This window comes from Gymnogyps californianus, chromosome 1 (assembly GCF_018139145.2).
Source record: "Gymnogyps californianus isolate 813 chromosome 1, ASM1813914v2, whole genome shotgun sequence".
In the NCBI taxonomy this organism is placed as follows: Eukaryota; Metazoa; Chordata; class Aves; order Accipitriformes; family Cathartidae; genus Gymnogyps; species Gymnogyps californianus.
This window is the reverse complement of record NC_059471.1, coordinates 169,450,377-169,470,665: the sequence shown is the minus strand read 5'-3', so window position 1 is coordinate 169,470,665 and position 20,289 is coordinate 169,450,377. Positions and strand designations below refer to the sequence as shown.

Here is a 20,289-nt window from a genome sequence, read left to right as displayed (position 1 = left end):
GCATGATGAAATATTAAATCGTCTGAGGTTTAGGATCTCTCAGTTGCTCTCTGTTAGCCAACACCTCAAAGACAGTGCTTTCTTTCAAGACTTCATTGCAACATATCCACTTTCTCCTTCCACATTAGAATGATGTGTATGGACAAACCTCTGAAGGATTATTCTCAGAAGTGAAGAAGCCTTTTGAAGCATTTCCATTGTCTAGAGTTTCTAACATAGCCAAGCAATATTTAGAATGATTCTGTCTTTCATGTCAGGCTTGTTTTATGCATTTTGAAATTCCTTTTTTTTTCTGCACTCTGGAATTTTGTTTATTCTTTATAATCTTTTGATTCCTGCAAAGATTCAGTACCTTGAAATTAAAAGATGAAACGATTCATCAGCGGAATACTACATGATTAACTTAATTGGTTTTCCTGTTGAAAGGGCTTTCTAACATGCATTTAGCAGCAGACACATGGTCCCTATTTTCCATCCCTTTATATTGGGATTTGAACACTTTCAAAAAGTTACTGTGTGGAGAAGCACTAGCCTAATTCATCTCAATTAAAGTCTTCATCTGGAAGCAATAATATAACTTGTCCAAACCTGAAGTTTGCAAAAATAGTAGCAAAATCCTTAAGGCTTTTTCATTCAAATATAGTATGTAGTTTAATCTGTTAGTTAAAAATGAATAAAAGGTGTAAGTATGATTTATCATAAATTACATACTTCAGCACTGTTGAGTCAATAACATAAAGAGCTGGAAAAAAAAACCCTGGCATTTTGCTTGATTTCATGTTAGATATGAAAATAGAAGGTTTTGTAAATTGTAACCATTTATACAGAATAAAGCTATACTTATTCTACTGTCCATTCCGCCAAATGCTAGGAGCAATAAAAACTACCGATTAATATTTGTGCATATAAACAAAATCTCATGCCATTTATCACCAGAAATCATCATTTGCAATATTCATCTTCTGTTCATCTGGGTGTGAGCCAAGGACAGTACCTGGTACAATTCTTTGAATGAAACTTTTCTGGATAGAGGCGGTTTAGACAGTTTTTTGTTTGTTTGTTTAAAAACTGCCTTTTGTATTTAGACAGTGGATGGAATCTTTTGTTTAATTTCCCTTCAAAATTGAGTGCCCATCTGTAGCTTTCAGTTCCTCTGACTGAAAACATTGGAACTATTCATGTGGGTAAATGTTTGCAGATGCAAGGCCTACAATGTTTGTTATTTTCCAAAACCAACTTCACTGTGTTGCTTGCTGCAGCCGTACATGTAGATTCAGAAACATGACCATCACTGCTTCTCATCACACTGCAGATTCTCTGATTTTGTTACTAGTTCCCTTTATTTATTTTTTTAATATTATGTTATAATCTAAAAAGATGTGTGCATATATATATGATTAAAACAATACCATTTTTCATAGGTTTTTCCATTCTTTCTCCCACAGATTTAAGTCCCAGTTTAAGCAGGCAGTAACAGAGCATTAACATTCTTCTGGTCTGCTGACTTAAGACACCCACATAGAGGTAATCTCCAAAGCTTTCAAGTGGCATAATGTACACACTGAGTAAGAGAACAGCCTGACAAAGCAGTTTTGAAGAAACCACATCTTTGTATCTCAGAAAGGAAAGCGTGGAGTTTAACAGCAGGGTAAGCAGCCCTCTGTAGTGCCTGCATCCAGACTGATCCTCAGGCACTTACGGTGCACTAACAGCCCTGAACTTCCAGAGCAGGAAGCAGGGCAGGAGACCAAAGGCTGGTTTATGTCACTTTAAATGTATCCATTGATGAGCCTAGCTGTTTGAGTGTTTGTGCCGAGCTTAATTCAAACACTAAAACAGTTTTTGTGCCTTTTCAGGAGATGCACCCATACTTGGTTCTATTGCAGCTGGAGCTGCTGGAGCACTGTTAGGGTAATGTTTTATGCTAAAATTTATCAACGATTTTTAGTTCCACTATTTCAGTTTGAAGATGATGCACTTAATATTGAACATCTCACAGCCTACGTTTCCCCTTCAGTGCTATGCAAACTTGTCACTAACATGCTCCTTAATTTCTTTTTCTTTTTATTGAATAAACTACTTCCAACTAAATTAGCACTGACTAAACCCCTTTGGTGTTTTAAAATTTGGAATGGAAAAAAACCCCAACCACCTAGCAATAGCTTGGTAATGACCATGGAAAATAAGTCCACCTCTTTTGAAAAAAAAAAAATTACAGCGATGTAGACCAGTCCCTGTAGCAAAACTGACTTCAGAGCAATGTGTATGTTCAGAGAGGATGAGCAAAACCGTATCCATGTGCAAAGCAAGAATATTTGACTGTGGACTTACAAAAAGACTATTGATTTCACAGCTACCCACTCTGACCAAAAAAAAAAAAAAAAAGAAAAAAAGAAAAGAAAAACAGCAGAGTAAGTATGTGAATTTGTGTAACCTCTTTTCATAAAGCCTCATAAACATCTTTCCTCCTGGTTTTCACAATTAGTGAACAGTAACTTTGTTAGTGTCCCTCAGTGACACTAGATGGCACTTCAGAGTAGTGGTGAAATCAGAAAGTCTTTTGTAATCTTTTCTAGTTATTTTGCATACGATATTATAGATGCATGAAATGAATGCTTGCATCGAACATAAGCAATTTCTCAGCTTTCTGCTAATTTGTATGTAAGACTGTGAGGTAGATAATACTATCTGTTTAAAAAAAGTAACAAATGTAAGCAGAAAGAAATTATAAGAGTGGTTCACTAGTAGGTCAAAAAAACAGGTTATGGTCCAAAGAGCTGTTGCCAGACATTGTGTTTAGAGGATCTGAGAAGCAGTTTGTGGAGGGAACTGAAAAAAATCTATAGGCCTGGAAATCAGAGCAACACGTTGATGCCAGGGATTTAAGAGCTGATCCTTTCCTGGAAATGAAATTAGATTTGATGTCATTTATACATCAGCAATCAAGTATAAGATGACTGACCATAACTTGGTGCACTTTAGGAGAAACCAGCCAGATCCTTTCTGGCCTTAAAAAACAAGCTTATATGAAGGGGCTAATTCATTTGTAGTCAGGTTTTGAAAAATAACATTATTTAGCAATATATGGTTTTGCTAACAAGAAATGTGTATGTATTTTTGGAAAGCCTAAACCTGAGGGATATTATTAATTAAAAAAAGAAAAAAAGAGTGGGAAAGATACTACAAAAGCAAAAGAATAAGTTTACAGTATTGCCATCAAACTGCAGTAAAAACTTAGAGAAGCATCACTTCTTCGAGACCTCATTTTCATTTCCAACTTCTTTAGTAAATTCAGTAGAAAACAGAAGGGACTATTTTCTTTAGTTAAAAACCTCTTACAGGGATTTTAATTAACACTTTAATAAGATTCATGACTAGGGGAAAAATGATACATTTTGATATCAAAAAGTAGCAGAAAATATTGGCCATAATTCTTAAAAGCTCTTTAAATAAGAAAAAGGGAAGTCCAAACATTTACTCAGGCATGTTCCTAAGTAGTGTGATGAATCATAGGCATTATTAATTTAAGATGGCAGAAAATATATTGTTGTCTCTAATTTCATTATTCTGTCTTCTTTATCACAAAAAGATAGAATTTAAAATATATTATTAGCAAATTGGTTTTAAAATCAAAGGCAAGCAAGTGCTATTATTTTAGTTTGGATTTTTTATAATTTTATATTTGGTGGAAGAAATAAGAAACCTCTCTATGTCAGTTAAATTCTTCCGTCATTTTTGCAGCTGAGGATCTGTCACTACACCTTTTTATTCTCATCTCTCTTCTTTCCACCAGCTTGAATTTTCCAACTATTAGGATATGGTTTTGTTTCAGGCTCCCTAGCAGGGTCTATTCTCACACCAGAGAGGTGGTCACACCCCTGCCTGCAGTGACCCCTCTGTGGCCCAGGGATGCAGGAAGGGATAAAATGCCTTAGACTGCACCAGGAAACAAGGGTTTTATTCCTTTATGTCTTTGAGTCCTACAGTTGTGACTGTTTACCATCTTCATACTTTATAGAGGGAACTCACTGTTGGGCCTAAAGGCTTTCTACTTTAGCTCTCTTATTTCTTTCTGCCCAACTGTTTATAGTTTGTTTGGGTTTGTTCTTTTTTCCTTTCTTTCTTTCCTTTCTTTTTTTTTTTTTTTGTTTTGTTTTTAAGTGGAAGAGCCATCTGTTCTGTATTTATATGAAAAGCAGTTTTAAAAGTATTGGGCTTCCCGCTGCTTTGAAGTCTTTGCAGATGCTGTGTGTGGATAGGGTCCCATCAGTCAGACATTGTAGGTATGGCTACACAATTTATGGAAAACCAACAGTGTGTTTACCTTTTGAATTTGTCACGATCTTGCTGAGGTCTCATGTTATAGGATTTGCTTATTCTGTTTTATTGTGCAGGACTGGGAATCAGGAAAGTTCTGTTATCTTTGCAGCCCTTGGTTGTTAGTGGAGAATGTATTTTATGAGGAATAGCTTGTGCTTCAGCACAGAGGGCAGCAAGCTGGGTATGGGACATACCATGGGTATTACAGAGGAGGACCGGGCTCAGATATTTTCTTCTGGACTTAAAGTTTCTTCTGGTTTGAAAGAAAAGCCTTAGTATGGAGAGATTTTAAAGCCATGGACGGAGAAATGGGAAGTTTGTGTATATGTTTATATGAAGTTTTATGTAATAAGTAATTGTTATTATTTATTGTATAAATAAATAATACAACTTCCTACAAGTTCTATCGGTATCTGTTAATTTAAACCATGTACATACAAACCCTGTGGAGTTGTTCAAGCTAAGACAATGCCTTTGTTCTCTGTTGAAATGCCAGTGCTTAGCTTTCTGCATGAAGTCTCTCTCTGAATAATAGCAGATATCCAATCAAGAACCAAAAGAAAAAAATCTAACTGCTGATTTTCTGGAGGGTTTTTCCTCCAGTGACAGAAGGATATCATGTACTGTTAGTTTTATTTAAAAATAACTCTCAGAAAATGTGAAACCCAGAAGAAAAAACAGATGCAAATGCGGGAAATCATTGGCTACTGTATGAAGAAGATAACTAACAAGTGTAAACACACTTTTTCTGTGTAATGGCTTTAGTGATTCATAATTGTTTCCAATTATTTACTACCTGAATAAATGACAGCTATAAAGAGAATATATTCATTTTCTAGAAAAAGTGCCTATGAGTGTTAGGCATGAAAAAGTTTCTTGAGGCAACAGAATTTCACACAACTTGCTCTTACTTTAGCTATCAGCGTGTCAAAGATGTTCAATTTTCAAGACAATCATAATTAAAGTTCTGACACACCATGTTATGCTATCAAAACAGAAAATAAAGACAAACACTTTGGAGTTTGCCTGTATTACATTATTCTTTAATATAAATGACATATAAGTTTTACAAATTAGAGAGATTGACCTTGGAGTATTAAGAGGCTGCAGAAGATTCTTTTAAGGTGACATTTTTATTGAGTATATGTTTAGCTTTGTAGATTGACAGTAGAAATGTGCAGCCTACCTTTGATGTGCTTGCTACCCACTGGTATAGGTTGAAGAATCCCAATTTGCAGAGGGCTTCAAATCACTCTAAGATACTTCTACCAATGATGTCCCAGCAATGTCCAGTTAGGCCTTGCAGTTATTTCACTTCATATTTTGCTATACTTATGATTTTGCTTATAATCTAAATTCCACAAATTCATCAGATGGGGAGCCTGCATATCTCTACTTGACAATTAAAAACATTGTTTAAAAACCAAAAACAGTAAAGGATGCTGACAAATGTACAATGCAGAACAAGTGAACAGCGAACTGCTATTATTTTTGGTTTAGATATATACATGGATTGATACCAATGACTAAACCCTAATACCATACTCTGCAAGGCAGTCTCACTGAAGTCATTAAAACTGCTCTTGTGACTAAGGTGAGAGGGATTTGCCCTAGAGAAATTTAGTCATTGAGCTCCAGACATAGGTTACAGGTTTTGTACTGCAGACTACTCGTTATTTTGTTCAATAGGATTATGTTAGGCTAATCCTGAATAGCATTGCTCTAGAAAAATGGCAAACTGTAAAGAACTATGTGTACAATATGAATTTATTTTGTTTTTCCCAAAATAATGACATTAGCAACAACTTTATTTGCCTCTGCTAAATAGATACATTCAGAATTAGCTTAGTGTTATAGTGGATATTTTTAAACCTCCAGGGCTTGAAATAAATTTAAAGGAGGTAACTCTCACCTTCTCAAGTCTCAAGATGATTTGAGAGTCTTTTTTCCCTCTACTATTTTTTTTTTGTGTGGCTATAAAAATAACCTCAATCGCTATCTTTTTTTTCTTTTTTATATCATAGCTTGACAAATATTTACTCCGAATCTCATATACAGTGGAATCTGAAAACCTGTAGCATTCAGCAAACTGAAAAATACCACAGAAAGCATGCTGGAAAAGAAGGCTGAAATAAGTCAGTTTAAAGCACAGTTGGCAATTCTTTTTGATGGTATGCTTGATCTTGTACATCTGTAATGATTCATTTATTCTACATCAATGGATCATCTCCACTTTAAAGTGAAGATTCTGGTATTTGGCATTAATTGTTAGCAACAATTTTTTTGAACAGGCCTATTACAACAGGTACTTTAGCTGAAACAAAACCGAACCCCATCTTTAGACATCTATTTGTAATTTCCAATCTGTACTGCAGAGCGTTCATGGATACATCGGAAAGCAGACGGCTGGATTTCCCAGTACTGCACGGGGTTGCTGAAGAGACTCACACCGGAATAACTAGCCTTTTTGGTGTTGTAGCCAAGAGGGCAGAAGTCGTTGATACCAATTGAAGCAATTTTGTTGTTATGAAGATAGACCACCTGAAAAGCATAGAAGTACAGAAGTAAGAAATAGAGCTACCGTGGCAAATAAGATAAATGATTTGATGTCAAATACTTGGTATGTATTGTGCAATGTTATACAGAGTAACAATATATCCTTTTTTCCAAACGAATGCTTGATTCTTTTTACCTTTTGACATACCTAGAGTATACCCAATTAGAAATAATTTCTACAGAAAGAGCAGAAACTGTGCAAGGCAATCTAATAATATTACTATCATTTGATCATACTGTAACCAAAACAGGAGTCAAAGATGTGGAATTATTAATACAGTGCTGTGGTTCAGAAGCATATGCTGTATGTAAAGAATGTATTTGGTGTTAATTGGTTTCTCTCCAGCTCTAATGCTTTCACTCTCATGAGTGCAACTGCACAGGAATCAGAGCCAAAGTAATCACTAATGATGATTTAAAATAGCTGATGAATATTACTTTGCTCCAGAGTCACCATTTATGATGAATTTTCCCAAGCTACGTGCAAGTGGTGATTTACATTTGGGAGTCTTCATTCTCTGGGAGCTTTCTTTCCCGTAAAATCTTAGTTCAGGTGAAGACAGATTTTAATTGGTTCCAAGAGGCCATATTTCTAGTTATCCAGCCACACAGACCTCAAAAATACTGTTGATGTGAAAAGTATATTGTGTCTCTTTGCCCTCCTGAAGGGACAGCTTTGTGAGATACCAAAGGGAGGGTTCTTGGGAAAGGTTGCAAAATGTCACTGAGTAGAACTGAAAAAAATTCAACAGAATAAATGTTCTTTGAAAGCATTTTTTGAGTAAAGAGGAAATCAAAGTATACAAATAATCCCATATTTGTTGTGTCCCCTCAGACACACAGAGATAACGAATGCACACTTCCAGACCTATACACCTCCATAGCCACATCCACACAAAAATCAGAGTGAGTCTTCCTGTTGCATTCAACTTTTCCATGCCTATTCAACAGTTTATGAAACTTGCATCAAGTTACCTTTTGCACAAATACTGTATATGTTTCTGTTCAAGACTGAATAACCACACCAGAACCATTTGGAATCTTTCAACTGTTGCTCTCTGAGGCAGTATGATAAACTTTACCTGGATATATTTGTGTTCGCCCAGCCCACCAGGTACTCTGACAAGCTCATTGTTGTTCAAATGGAGCTCTCTCAGATGAGGTACATTGTTAAGAGACCCATTTTCAACTGAAGAAATACTGTTGAAGCTGAGACCCAATCTGAAAATAAACAAACAAACAAAAGAATATGTTAAACTTGCCCACATAACCATCTTTCTTGGGTTGATTACTCCTCTACACTACTGTTGTAGAACAAACCAGGCTAAGTTTCAGAATTACACATGAGGTAGAGAGTCACCACGGAGAACTGGTTTAGATAAACATATTTAAATAAGTTTGACATCTGATGTGAACTGTCATAATCATCATGATATCATTCAACTTGTGCCCATGGTACTGCATACTTTCATGAGCTATATGACTAATCCCACTGTAAATACATACTGTGTACCTCCATAGGCACCAGTCTTTCTTTAAAAGCTGAATAAAAGTTTCTTGCACGACTTTAGGAGCACTGGCTGTAACTTTCTTTGTCAAACTACATAACCCAGGGTTACCAGAACTGTTAAGTTTAAATCTTCGCCACATCCTTCTAAGATAATTATGTAGTTAGAGCCATGTTACAGACTGGAAACAGGAGCTGAGTCATACGTAATGATCTGTTCAGCAGGACACAGAAGTGGGACATACACATTTCTCCTAGGTTCCAGTCCAGAACTTTCATCACAAAATCATCCTTCCTGCTTTATACATCTACATTCTGGGTTTACTAGCACAATTTATGTCCAGTTTGGAAAATCTGGTCCTATCTGTGTATTTCTGTGTTAATACTATTTTGGTTTGCAATTACCAAACTACAGAATTTTTTCAAGAGACTCTCATAAGTTACAATGCTCTGTGTTGCAGTAAGGAATTCAGTGGTAATTCTGCAGGAGTTGTCATCATCAGGAGTGTTGTCTTTTGAGAAATTTATTTCTATAAAGGCTAAACCTACTTCATCTAGTTTGCTTTATCTTTTTTCTTTAAGTAATCTTTTTTAATTTTGAGGGAAAAATGCTCTGAGATTTATTACTAACTGAATCAATTAAAGAATTTAATATAGATAATCAGAATCCTTGTGATAAAGTAATTTGCTATGGATGAGTACTTTTAAAGGAAGTCTTATTCACAGTAATCTACTACCTGTAATTCTTTGTGGCTTGTGCCAGCTTCAAAGGCCAGAATGTGGACCTAGTATAAAAACACAGAACTAAAAATTCCTGTTTGATCTTTATGGTTGAGATGTTTCCAGAAATAATGCCATCCAAGAATGGAAGTGCATTTTATACTTTTCCTTTTAAAAACAAACAGTCAAAGAAAGATCTTTTTAACTAGTATTATATATAATAAAAACAGTCATATGATACTTATTTAAACATTGCGATATTCTCAAACTATTAAATGACAAAGGAGAGCTTAATGAGATCTCCTATTGACATCAACAGGGATTTATTTCACTCAGAAATCAGTTCACAGTATCCCATATCTTTGCTAGAATTTAGTCAGGAAGAAATTTCATTTAAAAGTTATTAGAACAAAACTCCTTTTGAGTAGAGTACATCAAGATTTAGGAAAGCTTGGGGAATTTGATCCTACAGAGCAATTTGGTCTGAAGATCTACAGAAAGTCTACAAAGGACTTCAGTGATGGGTGCTCACAGTGAATGTCTTTAAAATGATTGGGAAAAAAAAAACATTTTGACAGAAGGCTATAAATTCTTGGTTGACACAAATCTAAATATATGCACACTACATATGCAGGTCTACAAGCAAATGTGTCTCACCTGGGGAGACCAGAACGAAAAAAAGCAGGTCTGACTTTCATATTGATCTGTTGAAGCAAAAGTAACCCCTTTACACACCATAGGGATGGACAAGATACAACTCTGCATTAGCTCATGCAGGGAAAGTCTGTTAGGGAAAGAGTGAAATTGGAGGAGTCTGTAGAAAAGTGGATCTAACTCCCACAAGTAGTGAAATTATATGTAATTACATCTCATCTAAATGTGTTAAAAACACTCAGTCACTCAGGGCTATGTTTACAAATGAAATAAGTCAGTATTACTGTGTAAAATACAGGGTGATTAAGAGTGTTAGGAAAGAATATGGTCTTCATCTCTCTTCTTTTTCCCATGGGAAAAAAAAGGGAAGAATTTGAAAAATCACTCTTGCTTAATATATTGACATATTACTTCCTCTTACATTAGTGAACAGGTAACATTTTTCCAGTGTTTTAGCTGATCTAATCACAGTGTTCTAAATCATTGAAGAGCATCATCAAAAACATATCTAAAAATTGAAGAAATTCTCAAATATTTTTTCACCTTTTTTTGCCTCCAACATCCCTGCTGGCCCATTTCCACTTTTTTTAACAAACTTCGTGCTGCTCAGCATCATTGTTATTCTGGGCTTGATGCAGCTTCCACTGTATGGAGCTAGATCTTTTCAGTAAACTTTAATAGGATATAGACATTAGTAACATCAGATGTGTAATGTGTATATCCTCTTGTGGAGCTCATTCCTGCATGTAACCAGCAAAGTCTTTGTTCAGTTTACATCCATGAGATTGTTTTTTTTCCACTTTTTTTTTCCACTGTAGCACTATATGAAGACTTTTAAAAGACTTAAGAGTAATTTTACAAGGAAAAAAAACAAACAAAAAGGACAGATGTTGGCGGTCTGCTAGAACTCAAGAATTCAAAAGAGAATGAGCAGTAGATCTACACCGAGCTCTTGCGTGGAACATTTTACAGTTCAAAACACCTTAACACAGTCAAAAAAATGACCTGTTTCTCAAAGTCTAACTGTGCTTTAGGGCAGCTATTAAACTGTTGAGCATGAGTTGACATGATCCAGGAGGAGAGCGGTCTGACACTGTACTGATGTTCCTGAAGACTTACATGTATAAATAAAAGCTGTTTTTCGGTAGCTTGTTTCTGTGGCATAAGGGGCATGCTGCCCCTTAGATTTATCCCATATGCTGCCCTGGAGCTCTCCCATAGCTCCCTCCTTTCTTCATCTGTCTGCTCTGTTATGTCCAATGTGCTCCTTTTTCACCAATCTGTATTCTGCCTTACTTTTCAACTTTGCAAAAGAGGATTTCTGACTATGCTTAGGTGGCCTGCTTAAGCACAGGCCAGAGAGCAGTTTAAAACTTGGTGCCTGCTCTGAGCAGCTCCACATTTCCACGATCAACAGAGTATCTTATTTCTCCATACAGTACAGCCACAACAGAAGCAGGCCAAGGTTAGATATTTTTAGTAGTCCATCAGCACTTGCTGCATAAAACTGTCTTAAGAAGGACTTCCAACAATATTGTCCATGTGATGTTGCCTGTAGTGTTTTCCAAGTGTGAATGTGAAAAAGCAGAAAAACTCTGTCATCTGCAGGACAGTTGACACACCCCACACCTCCCTCCTCCAGTAAAATAAATTACTCTCTACCTGAGTAGTTATGATCTTGTTTTGGTTTTGGAAGTTTTCTTTATCATTTCTCTGGAGGATGTTACATTTTATACTAAGCCTCTATCATAAACCATAACTGCTTCATAGTCCCCTAACCCATAATTATGTTTTTTTTAATTTTTTTAATTAAAATCCAGGACCAGACCTTTTTTGAGCTGAGCTGAATCTGTGATCAAAGATGAACATTAAACACGAGTTGAAATGTCTTCTTTTACAAGCTCTAGAAAGCTGTTCTAAGCTTTATCACTTGGAATTGCCAGATTCGAAATACACGTTAAGTTACTATATACTTCATTGCACTAAATTGCTGTCCAAGCTACTATAAACAGTGGTAAACTTGACTCCTGTTGCTCAGTAATCTTTCTTTGATTTCTGTTTTCTGCCTTCATTATGACAAGCAGAATGATTAAGATGAAGATCCAGGGATTAGATCAGTAATCTGATTAACAGTCTTTTAGATCAATTACACTTGTATTTTCACACAAAAGTTTTAAAGTATCATAGTATTAAAATACCTTGTAGTAAAGGCCCATTTTACTATTTTAGTATGTTATCTAATGTGAACTAATTCACAAATAATTCTGTATGTTTGTTACTACTCTTTGGGAATTCTCCTTACATTTTCCTACAGTTAGAGGAACTTATTCAACAACATATTCACAGATTAGTAAGGCACAATCACTCTGACACTTTTTCATTTATATTGTATGATTATTTTTTTTGTCATGTTCCTGGACTCATTGCAGACTTGCCTTTCTTGAGAAACAAAGGAAACACTGTTGCAAGCAGTTTTGGTTCCCATATGCTTTTTTCCTCAGTTTCCAGGGCAAATTGCATGAGCGATGCAGTGTCCCAAGAAAACTGCATAAACCAAAGATGGAAATACAATGAAAGAAGCATGAAATAATTAAAAAATCTAATTGCGCTCTTTATCTTTTTTTTTTTTTTTTTTTTTTTTTTTAAATCAAGGAAACAGTTGTCCTGGGCATACAACACTCATAATTGAAAACAGCTGGAAAATGTTGTTAGGAAAAAAAGTGTTTTGTTCTCTTAAGTCAGTACACAAGTCCTTAGAAGCTTTTCCTGCTAAGTTATGTACTGCTTCAATGATGATAACACTCACGAAGCCCAGAATGATGTTTTCTAATTGTGTGTGTGGTGGTTACAATTTCAACTAATATTTTATGTGAAAAGAAGAAATGAATTCTTACTTCGCCAAGTTGGTGAGTCCAGACAGACCTTCAGCATCAATTTTGCTGATTTTGTTGCCATCAAGGTGAAGTTCAGTGAGGGATGGGGGAAGGCCTGAAAGAGAGAATACCATCAAATTGCTTTTGATAAAACTGGGTTATTATCTTTTTTTAAAGGACTTATGTTATACTGAGGCTCTTTTACAGTAACAAAAAGATTTTTACTAGACATGGCCAAGAACAATTCACCGAATGAAACAAGGAACTCTCACAATCAGGGAAACCGAAAAGAGCTAGTAACAATTTATTTGGCATGAAATAAGACCAAGCTCCTAAGGTCGTCATAGAACAGTTAATTCTTAAAAACAGCTAAATTAAATTCTTCTCAGATATGAATTCTAGCCTTCATGATTATGTAAATGGGACATATATAATAGTGTAAGAGAAAGAGCCTTCATTTTAGCCAGACTATCCACATACATAAATCTACAAACATTTGGGACCTAGATATTTAACAAATAACAGCAGCAGAAAATAAGATTATAAAGATGAGGTAAAGTAATTTTAATGTTATTTTAGGTAGGGCACACACTAGTTTGCAAATTCTGTTTATCAGGAAAAAAAAATTGGAACCAAATATTTTAACTATCTGAGCTCCCTCAAAGGAACATCCGAAACAGGAAATGTGGGAAGAAAGAAATAACAACTAGTATTAACTTTCAAAAAGTTTTCAGCTATTTCAAAACAATCTGCTGGCTGATGTATGAATAAATTTAATATAATTTCCTCTGGATTGGAACCATTCTGGTTTGTTTTGTTTTGTTTTTAATAGGTTATATTGAAGTTGCTCTTATTTTGTAGCAATTTGCAATGAAGTACTTTTAAAAATAGCAAATATTTCTGTTTTGTATAGTAATAGTATTTTTGGCTTCAAACCCACACAATTGTGGAGGGCTGATTTTATGCTTGTAGAACTTCACTTTATTCTACATGAGTTTACATCTGTGTAATGTTGATCAGGCTCACCAGCCAGGGTTGGAGGGTGAAAATATTCTTCCAATTTTTATTTCAGCTATGAGACAAGAAAAGCAATATAACAATTATGTAACATATAACTGTTATAACATATAACATATAACCAAAATAACATAAAATGGCTTACTTTTGACAGTGCACCTCTTGTGGAGCTTCTCATAATAGAAAAAACAAAATTTTCCAAACCAATAGAAGTCAACAGACCAAAAAATGAAGTAGTCAAGTAATGGATACTCTAAGGACTGACCCAAAAGTCTTCCATAATAATTTTTTTCCCAGCTAACTAGAAGTCACTATATTATACCTGTGCAAATCTCTGAAATATTAATTGAATTTCTTACCTTTTGGGATGCTAGTAATGTTGGTGTCCGCAATACGGATGTAGGAGAGCCTCTTCATCCCCTGAAAAGCTCCGTTTTCAATGCCTGAACTCTTGATTGGATTGGTGCCTAGTTCTGCCAACAAAATATGGTTGTGAGCTGTGCTGCAGTGTAGGTACCTATATCCTTCAGGTCAAAGCTAATTTGGAGGTACAATTTATTGGAGCATTTCTTGGCTTTCTACATAAAATCACTGATTGAACTAAAAACAACATCTTGAAAAAACACTGAGTTGATTTTGTTATAATTTCTCATGCTCATACCTAAGACAATCACTTGATTCAGTCCGTTAAAGACAGCTTTCCTCAACTTGGAGATGTCATTCTCATGAGCCCGTATCTCCTGAAGAGACTTCGGCATGTTTTCTGGGAGTTCCTTCAGGTTGTTCTTGGACAGGTAAAGTCTTTCCAGTTTCTTCAGAGGAGCAAAAGCTAACGGGCTTATTTTGCTGATTTTGTTGTTAACAAGGATCAATGCCTGTGGGGTAATAATGAAGGAGATCTCAGATAATCACTAGGGAAATTATTTTAGGAATGAAACATTTAAAAATTATTATTCTTTTCTAGTGTCTTTTGATGGCCAATCTAGTGAGCTGAGGAAAATGCAATGCAGTACTAAAACAAATAGATTAAGAACTTCTGAAACAGTGAAAGATAAACAAGGCCTACATAACAAATACAACTGTTATTTTGTTGCTGAGGTATATGCAGCTTCTGTTAACATCCATAACTGATACCCAAGAATAAGTACAACCCTTCCATTTGAAAGCTGTGAAGAATAAGACATTCACATAAAACTAACATTATCAGTTTTATTAGCTTTTTTTCTGATTTTGTTTATTCTGAGGATACTTTTATACCTTACCCATCATCACACAACTATCCTAACCAGTTTTTCCTGAACAGAAAATTCTATGACTCAATACAGTGAAGGCACATCCCAGCTTAATAAAAATACGCGTATCATCACCTCTTTCCTGTTAGTATTGTAGACTGCACTTATTAGATTTCTGTCTGATAATAACCTCATTTTTGCAGACATATAAGCTATTTTTTTTGCAAGTGTAACTTGGTATGGAAGGAGAGCAATTTGAAGCATCATACTCTAAGCCCTGCAGTTAAGGATCATGGACCATATTCATTCTGCCTACTATGCAGGTACCTAATCTAGTTCTCACAACAATTGTCATATCTAGACTCAGGGTAACTCTAAGCAAATTATCTCTCTATACAGTCAGGGGAGAAAGGCCTCCATGAAAGCTCTGTTACCTGTAATAGGCGGTCTCCGTATGCCTCTGAAATTTTACATTACTGCTAACCGTCTTATTGATTAACCAACCATGGCATAAAAAGGGAGAAGAAAGTTCCATTACTGTCAGAACAGTAATGCAGCTAATGGAAAGGATTTCAGATATGATACATATCAGAATTAATCTTATCATTCCATCTGTTTGCTATCTACTTATCAGACTTAGTGCTGCATGTTTGTGCAGTAAATTAGATAAAATGGGCTGTATAAATATAGATATAATATCTACTTATATTTATTACTAGAGAATAGCTATAGAGCATCTTTGTTCACTAACTCCATTATGCTATTTTCAGAAACAGAGGACAATAGTTGCTGCTAAACCACAAATTTTTATATTGCATATACTATAGTTAACATTCAGTGCATTTTAGTACACTTTTAATATTTTCAGAATTACACTTTAGTCTGTTTCTTGGAGCAAAATTGAGCATTCAACACTTTCCACAATCAGTTAAGTATTAAAACAGTGCCAAGAAGTGTATCAGCATCTGTGACAGCACCTCTCCATCATGAAAACTGAAAGAGAGGTGAGAAGATAGTTTAAAATGGTATTTGCTGTGCGTTTTTTCCCTAATGAGTTCCTCATTCCTAATGATTCCTTGCAGATCATCCTGAGCAAAGCGAGTGTTCTGTACATGGTTTCACTGAGTACACGTAAAGCTGAGCATATCTGGTTTTAATTTTGTATGCTAGCTAGCAATAACACATTTGCAAGAGGAGGTAGAAAAGGTCACTCACAGTTCAGCACAGTATTTCCCTAACAATAAGCCTCTCCCAAAATAAATAGATTGGTCAGTGGAAGCCATGGGCCCAACTCTCTTTTATTTGAGCCTGAGCTATAAGAACTGCCAGGAGAATGCATAGGGTACACACAGGGTGTGGTTTCTTGAGTCATCATTGCCAGAATTGTGATACAGATGTAGATTCTGCCCGTAGTGTAATACAGCTACCTGCAGAATATTAAGACATGGGAAACAATCCAGTTATTATGGGGTACAGCTTGAATTAGGCAGATGGGTCTCTTTCATTGTTTTTATCATAATAACTGAGTAACTGAATGTGCTACTGCTAATTACATTCTTTTTTTCTTCTCCTTCTTAATTTTACCATGAATTTCTTTTCCATAGATCTCTAAGTCAACATTCAATGAGTTTAGACTCATCTTACCAGCACTTGAAATTTTTATCCTGCATCCTGCTTTGTACTGCTTCATCATTTATTTCAGCTAAAAGTCTCCCTTATCTTTTTTCTTTTTTATTTGACTTAACTTTGTTGCCTTTTAGATAAAACATGTTTGGGCTATGATTAACACAGCTGGTGATCTGATGTGAAATATTTCTTGCTGGAAATAGATAGGTATACATTCGGCTAGGCACTGCAATGTAAATATGCTCTGAGTAGTTGATGTTAAGAGGATTGTTACAGTTCTTCAGAGCAGAACTGATAGTCCTGACCAAAACCAGAAATTATCTAGGTATCTAGGATTAATCTGTTCTGCTTTGCCAATGCTTTCTCCTGAATTTGATCATGTTATCTTGAGGAAACACACAGAACTGTTGTTTTACTCAAACATTCAGAAAGTCTCTTGCTTAGAAATGATGGTATCTATCAAAGGTGTGTTTAAAAATACTGATTTCACAGTGGGACCATATGTGTGGTGGTATAAGGTGGGAAGGTATCACAAGCCTGTAGTTTTCAGCTTTTTTGTAGCAGAATATAATTTCCCACTTACACCCTGCTCTGCAAGTCCCTGCTCTCGGTATTTTAAACCTGCATTATTTTTCCACACTGTTGTGCAGCTGTAAAGAAGAAAAAAGAAACCCACACATCAGAATTTGCAAGAGAAGTTTTACTGTCTCCCAGAGCAACAGCAAATGATGAGGATAACACACCAGCATAGCACCTGGCAAGCCATACCCCTGGGTTCCTTTCCCACTTCACAATAACTCTATTATATGCAAGACTTAAAGAACTAAGTTATTAGCCTTGGAGCAATGCTGTTTACTTTCCTCAGAATGTGCCCCGTATGGTTTGCATGTAAAAAAAGTTAAAACAAAACAAAATAAAATAAAATGAAAAACTCAGGGGAATTTAGAGGTCAGTGAAAACAGGAACTAGAGGAGAAAAACCTAGGGAAAACATCTGCAGGCAGTGCTATTGAGGAAGGGATGTTAGGCAAAAACATGCCACATGGTCTAGCTATCCTGAATAAAGCCCAGATGGCATGATGGGGCATTATATTCATCTTGTTAAAGGACATATACAAATTTTGTACAGGGCAAGAAGTACTCGGAGGGAAAAATAAGGGTCAACCTGAAAGTGTCGAAAGTGCTGGAGCTCTTGGCCACAGAGAGCACTTGTGATGCTGTTAGTATGAAAAGATTTGGCAGAAATTTGAACGCCTAGAACAGAGCTGCAGGAATTGATACTTTTATTCAAAAATCTATCTTCTTCCACACTTCCATTTTTAGTGGAGGGAAAAAGATATTTCTTTTAAAATAAATGTACTCCCTGCCCCCCCCCCCCCCAAAAAAAAAAGAGTTGAAGTGTATCACCAATTCACAATACAAAAGGCTGAGCACACGAATGTATAGCTTTCAGCATGACCTGGTATGGGTGCAAAGATATTTAGCTATAGGTAAGAAAAGAGGCACGAAAGAAAGAGAAAATAAAGAGGCACAAATACATCAAGTATTAAAGATATCACTTAGTCAGGCTCAGAGGGTTCATAGCAATTTCCTATGGATAAGAGAAAAATTAGCTTCCATCCTCATTTTCCTGAGATAAAGCCTTTTGCCCTTGTCACATATAACATGTAAACATTGCACAGTAAACATCGACTCTGTTATAATATTGCACTGTGGTATTACCTACGGACCACCTTATCATGACCAGCAGTTTAAGCGGTGCTCAGAGAGGAAAAAAAATCCAAGCTTTACTGCAAAGATGGCTTACTTTTTACTGAAACACCTCTGGTATTAATGTAGTCACAAAAAAAAAAAAAAAAAATCACTGTATGACAGGAATAGATGCTGGCTCCGTTGAAGTCAGTGGGAGTCTGGCCATTTAGCTCTCTCTGGCCTGGTTTCTACCTCAAATATTTATTCCCAAAACAAAAAGGAGGATTCACAATTCAGGAAAATTTTGGAACACTTGTTGGCAGGCTTTTGTCAAAATACACCCTGACAAACTGCAGAGGGAGCATGCAGCAATCATGTAGGAACTAGCATAGGGTTCTTCTTCTTGGGGTTACCAAAACTTAAAATTTTTGCCCTCTCTGGGGGTGGGGAGCAGAGGATTGTATTTTTTGGTGTAATTTCATTATGTGAAAATCTCAGGGGATTGTTCTGAGGGCTTTTCATCCCTACTTCTGTTCTTCTTAGTTTAGAATAGTTTGAAGCGAGAGCCTTGCCAAAATCAGAAGTCAACTGTAAAATGATCAGCAAATTGTTATCAGTCATAATACATGGTGATACATCTGTTTTGCCAGCTGGGGATGGTACTCTTACCTAACATCAAATCTTTAATGATGCATGCGTCCTTCAGGGTTTAAACTGAAAAGTCAATCCGCTGACCCGATGGAATTTCTTTAATTTCCTGGGTTATGTATTACATTATTACCTGGTTTTTATTACGGTTCTGCTAGGAACAGTAATGCCTTAAGAATTGTAAGCTCAGGAGTCAGGCATCCAAATAAAAATAATAATAAATTTCGTCCTTGTTTGCCTTATGTTTTCAGTTGTTAAGTCATACTCATAACCTGGACATATAGTCAAGCTTTTCTGCCAAATTATTAGGAGTGGATGTACACTTAGGAAAAAAAAAACCAACAAAGAACACAAAAAATACAAAACAGAACTTGACTTTCTTCTCTAATTGTGTTATACCAGGAGGCAGAATTCTATGAAATAAGTATTCATTTTAAAATTCATTTTAAAAATCATAAACATTGGTAAACTTGAAGGAACCAAAAGCCCCTGAATCCAAGGAGGTCTCTGAACAGAATTCCAAATGTTATGTCTCCTGAAGGGCCCATGATCTACAGTTAAGGCAGGAAAGGATAAAAGTATAAAAAAACATGATGGTGCAATTATTCTTTATTTGTTGTTGCTTAAATTCTTTGGTAGGGTTCGGTAGTAACCCTACCAAACCTAGGATCAAGTGGACAGAGCTAAGAAAGGCAAGGAAAAAGGGATGACATAGAAACAATAGGGAAGAGATGAATGAACTGTGAGGGAAGGAGATGGCAAGGCATTGAAACAACAGCCTGTCAGTACAAATGAAAGACGACTGTGGAAAGCAGTTTGATCACATCCACAGTACCTTGTTGAATAATCTCACAAAACCAAGGAGCCTGCTGCAGATCTAGTTTGCATGGCGTTTGAGCTCTCACTGATAAGTCTTGTGTAACGTGACTTGCACAGATGACCAGGGAGCAGCTGGCTCTATATTTTCCTGCTCCAACAAAAAATAATCTTAATGCTCTGGAGTTCTAGAGAATCTTTCAACTCTGTCCTTGTCTACTGAGGCAAGCATTTTGGCTATTCATTTTATCACAATTTACTTGTTTATTTTATTGTTGTATTCTATAAAATTTCCTTTTTCATTAGCTTAGTGACTCTCTCCAGAATTTTAAGGACCTCAAAGTATTTTCTTCTGCTGTTTTCCTCACACAAAAAGATCTTTACCCTCTGCACATTAAAAATGTTTTGCATGCATGTGGTGTGTTGCACGCTTGTTTCAGTGGAAAATCTCATTGTGTGTTAAGCACAATGCAAAGGAGAGTCTGAGGAAATGACAACTCTCTAAGGGAGTGCTGCATTTCAGAAAGATGAACTTTTTTTTTTTCCTCAAAATATTTGTTAGAAACCTACAGCTGCACCAAGTGGAAAAAAAAAAATTAAAAAGGTATCTCTCAGTCCTGTTAAGATTG

The 20,289-nt window shown here is 35.8% G+C and overlaps 1 protein-coding gene across 1 annotated transcript in view; it reads right to left on the bottom strand.

Annotated features, from left to right (window-relative positions):
• Positions 1-5,341: 5,341 nt before the first annotated feature.
• The window catches only part of DCN (decorin), a 40,195-nt gene continuing 25,247 nt past the window's right edge, over positions 5,342-20,289 (bottom strand). Inside the window, exons 4-8 of the mRNA XM_050907688.1 lie at positions 14,309-14,522; positions 14,007-14,120; positions 12,652-12,745; positions 7,959-8,097; positions 5,342-6,861 (exon numbers count right to left, since the gene is read on the bottom strand). Of these exons, the coding sequence (XP_050763645.1) occupies positions 6,667-6,861; positions 7,959-8,097; positions 12,652-12,745; positions 14,007-14,120; positions 14,309-14,522 (756 nt within the window). The 3' untranslated portion in view covers positions 5,342-6,666. The remainder of the gene's footprint in view (positions 6,862-7,958; positions 8,098-12,651; positions 12,746-14,006; positions 14,121-14,308; positions 14,523-20,289) is intronic.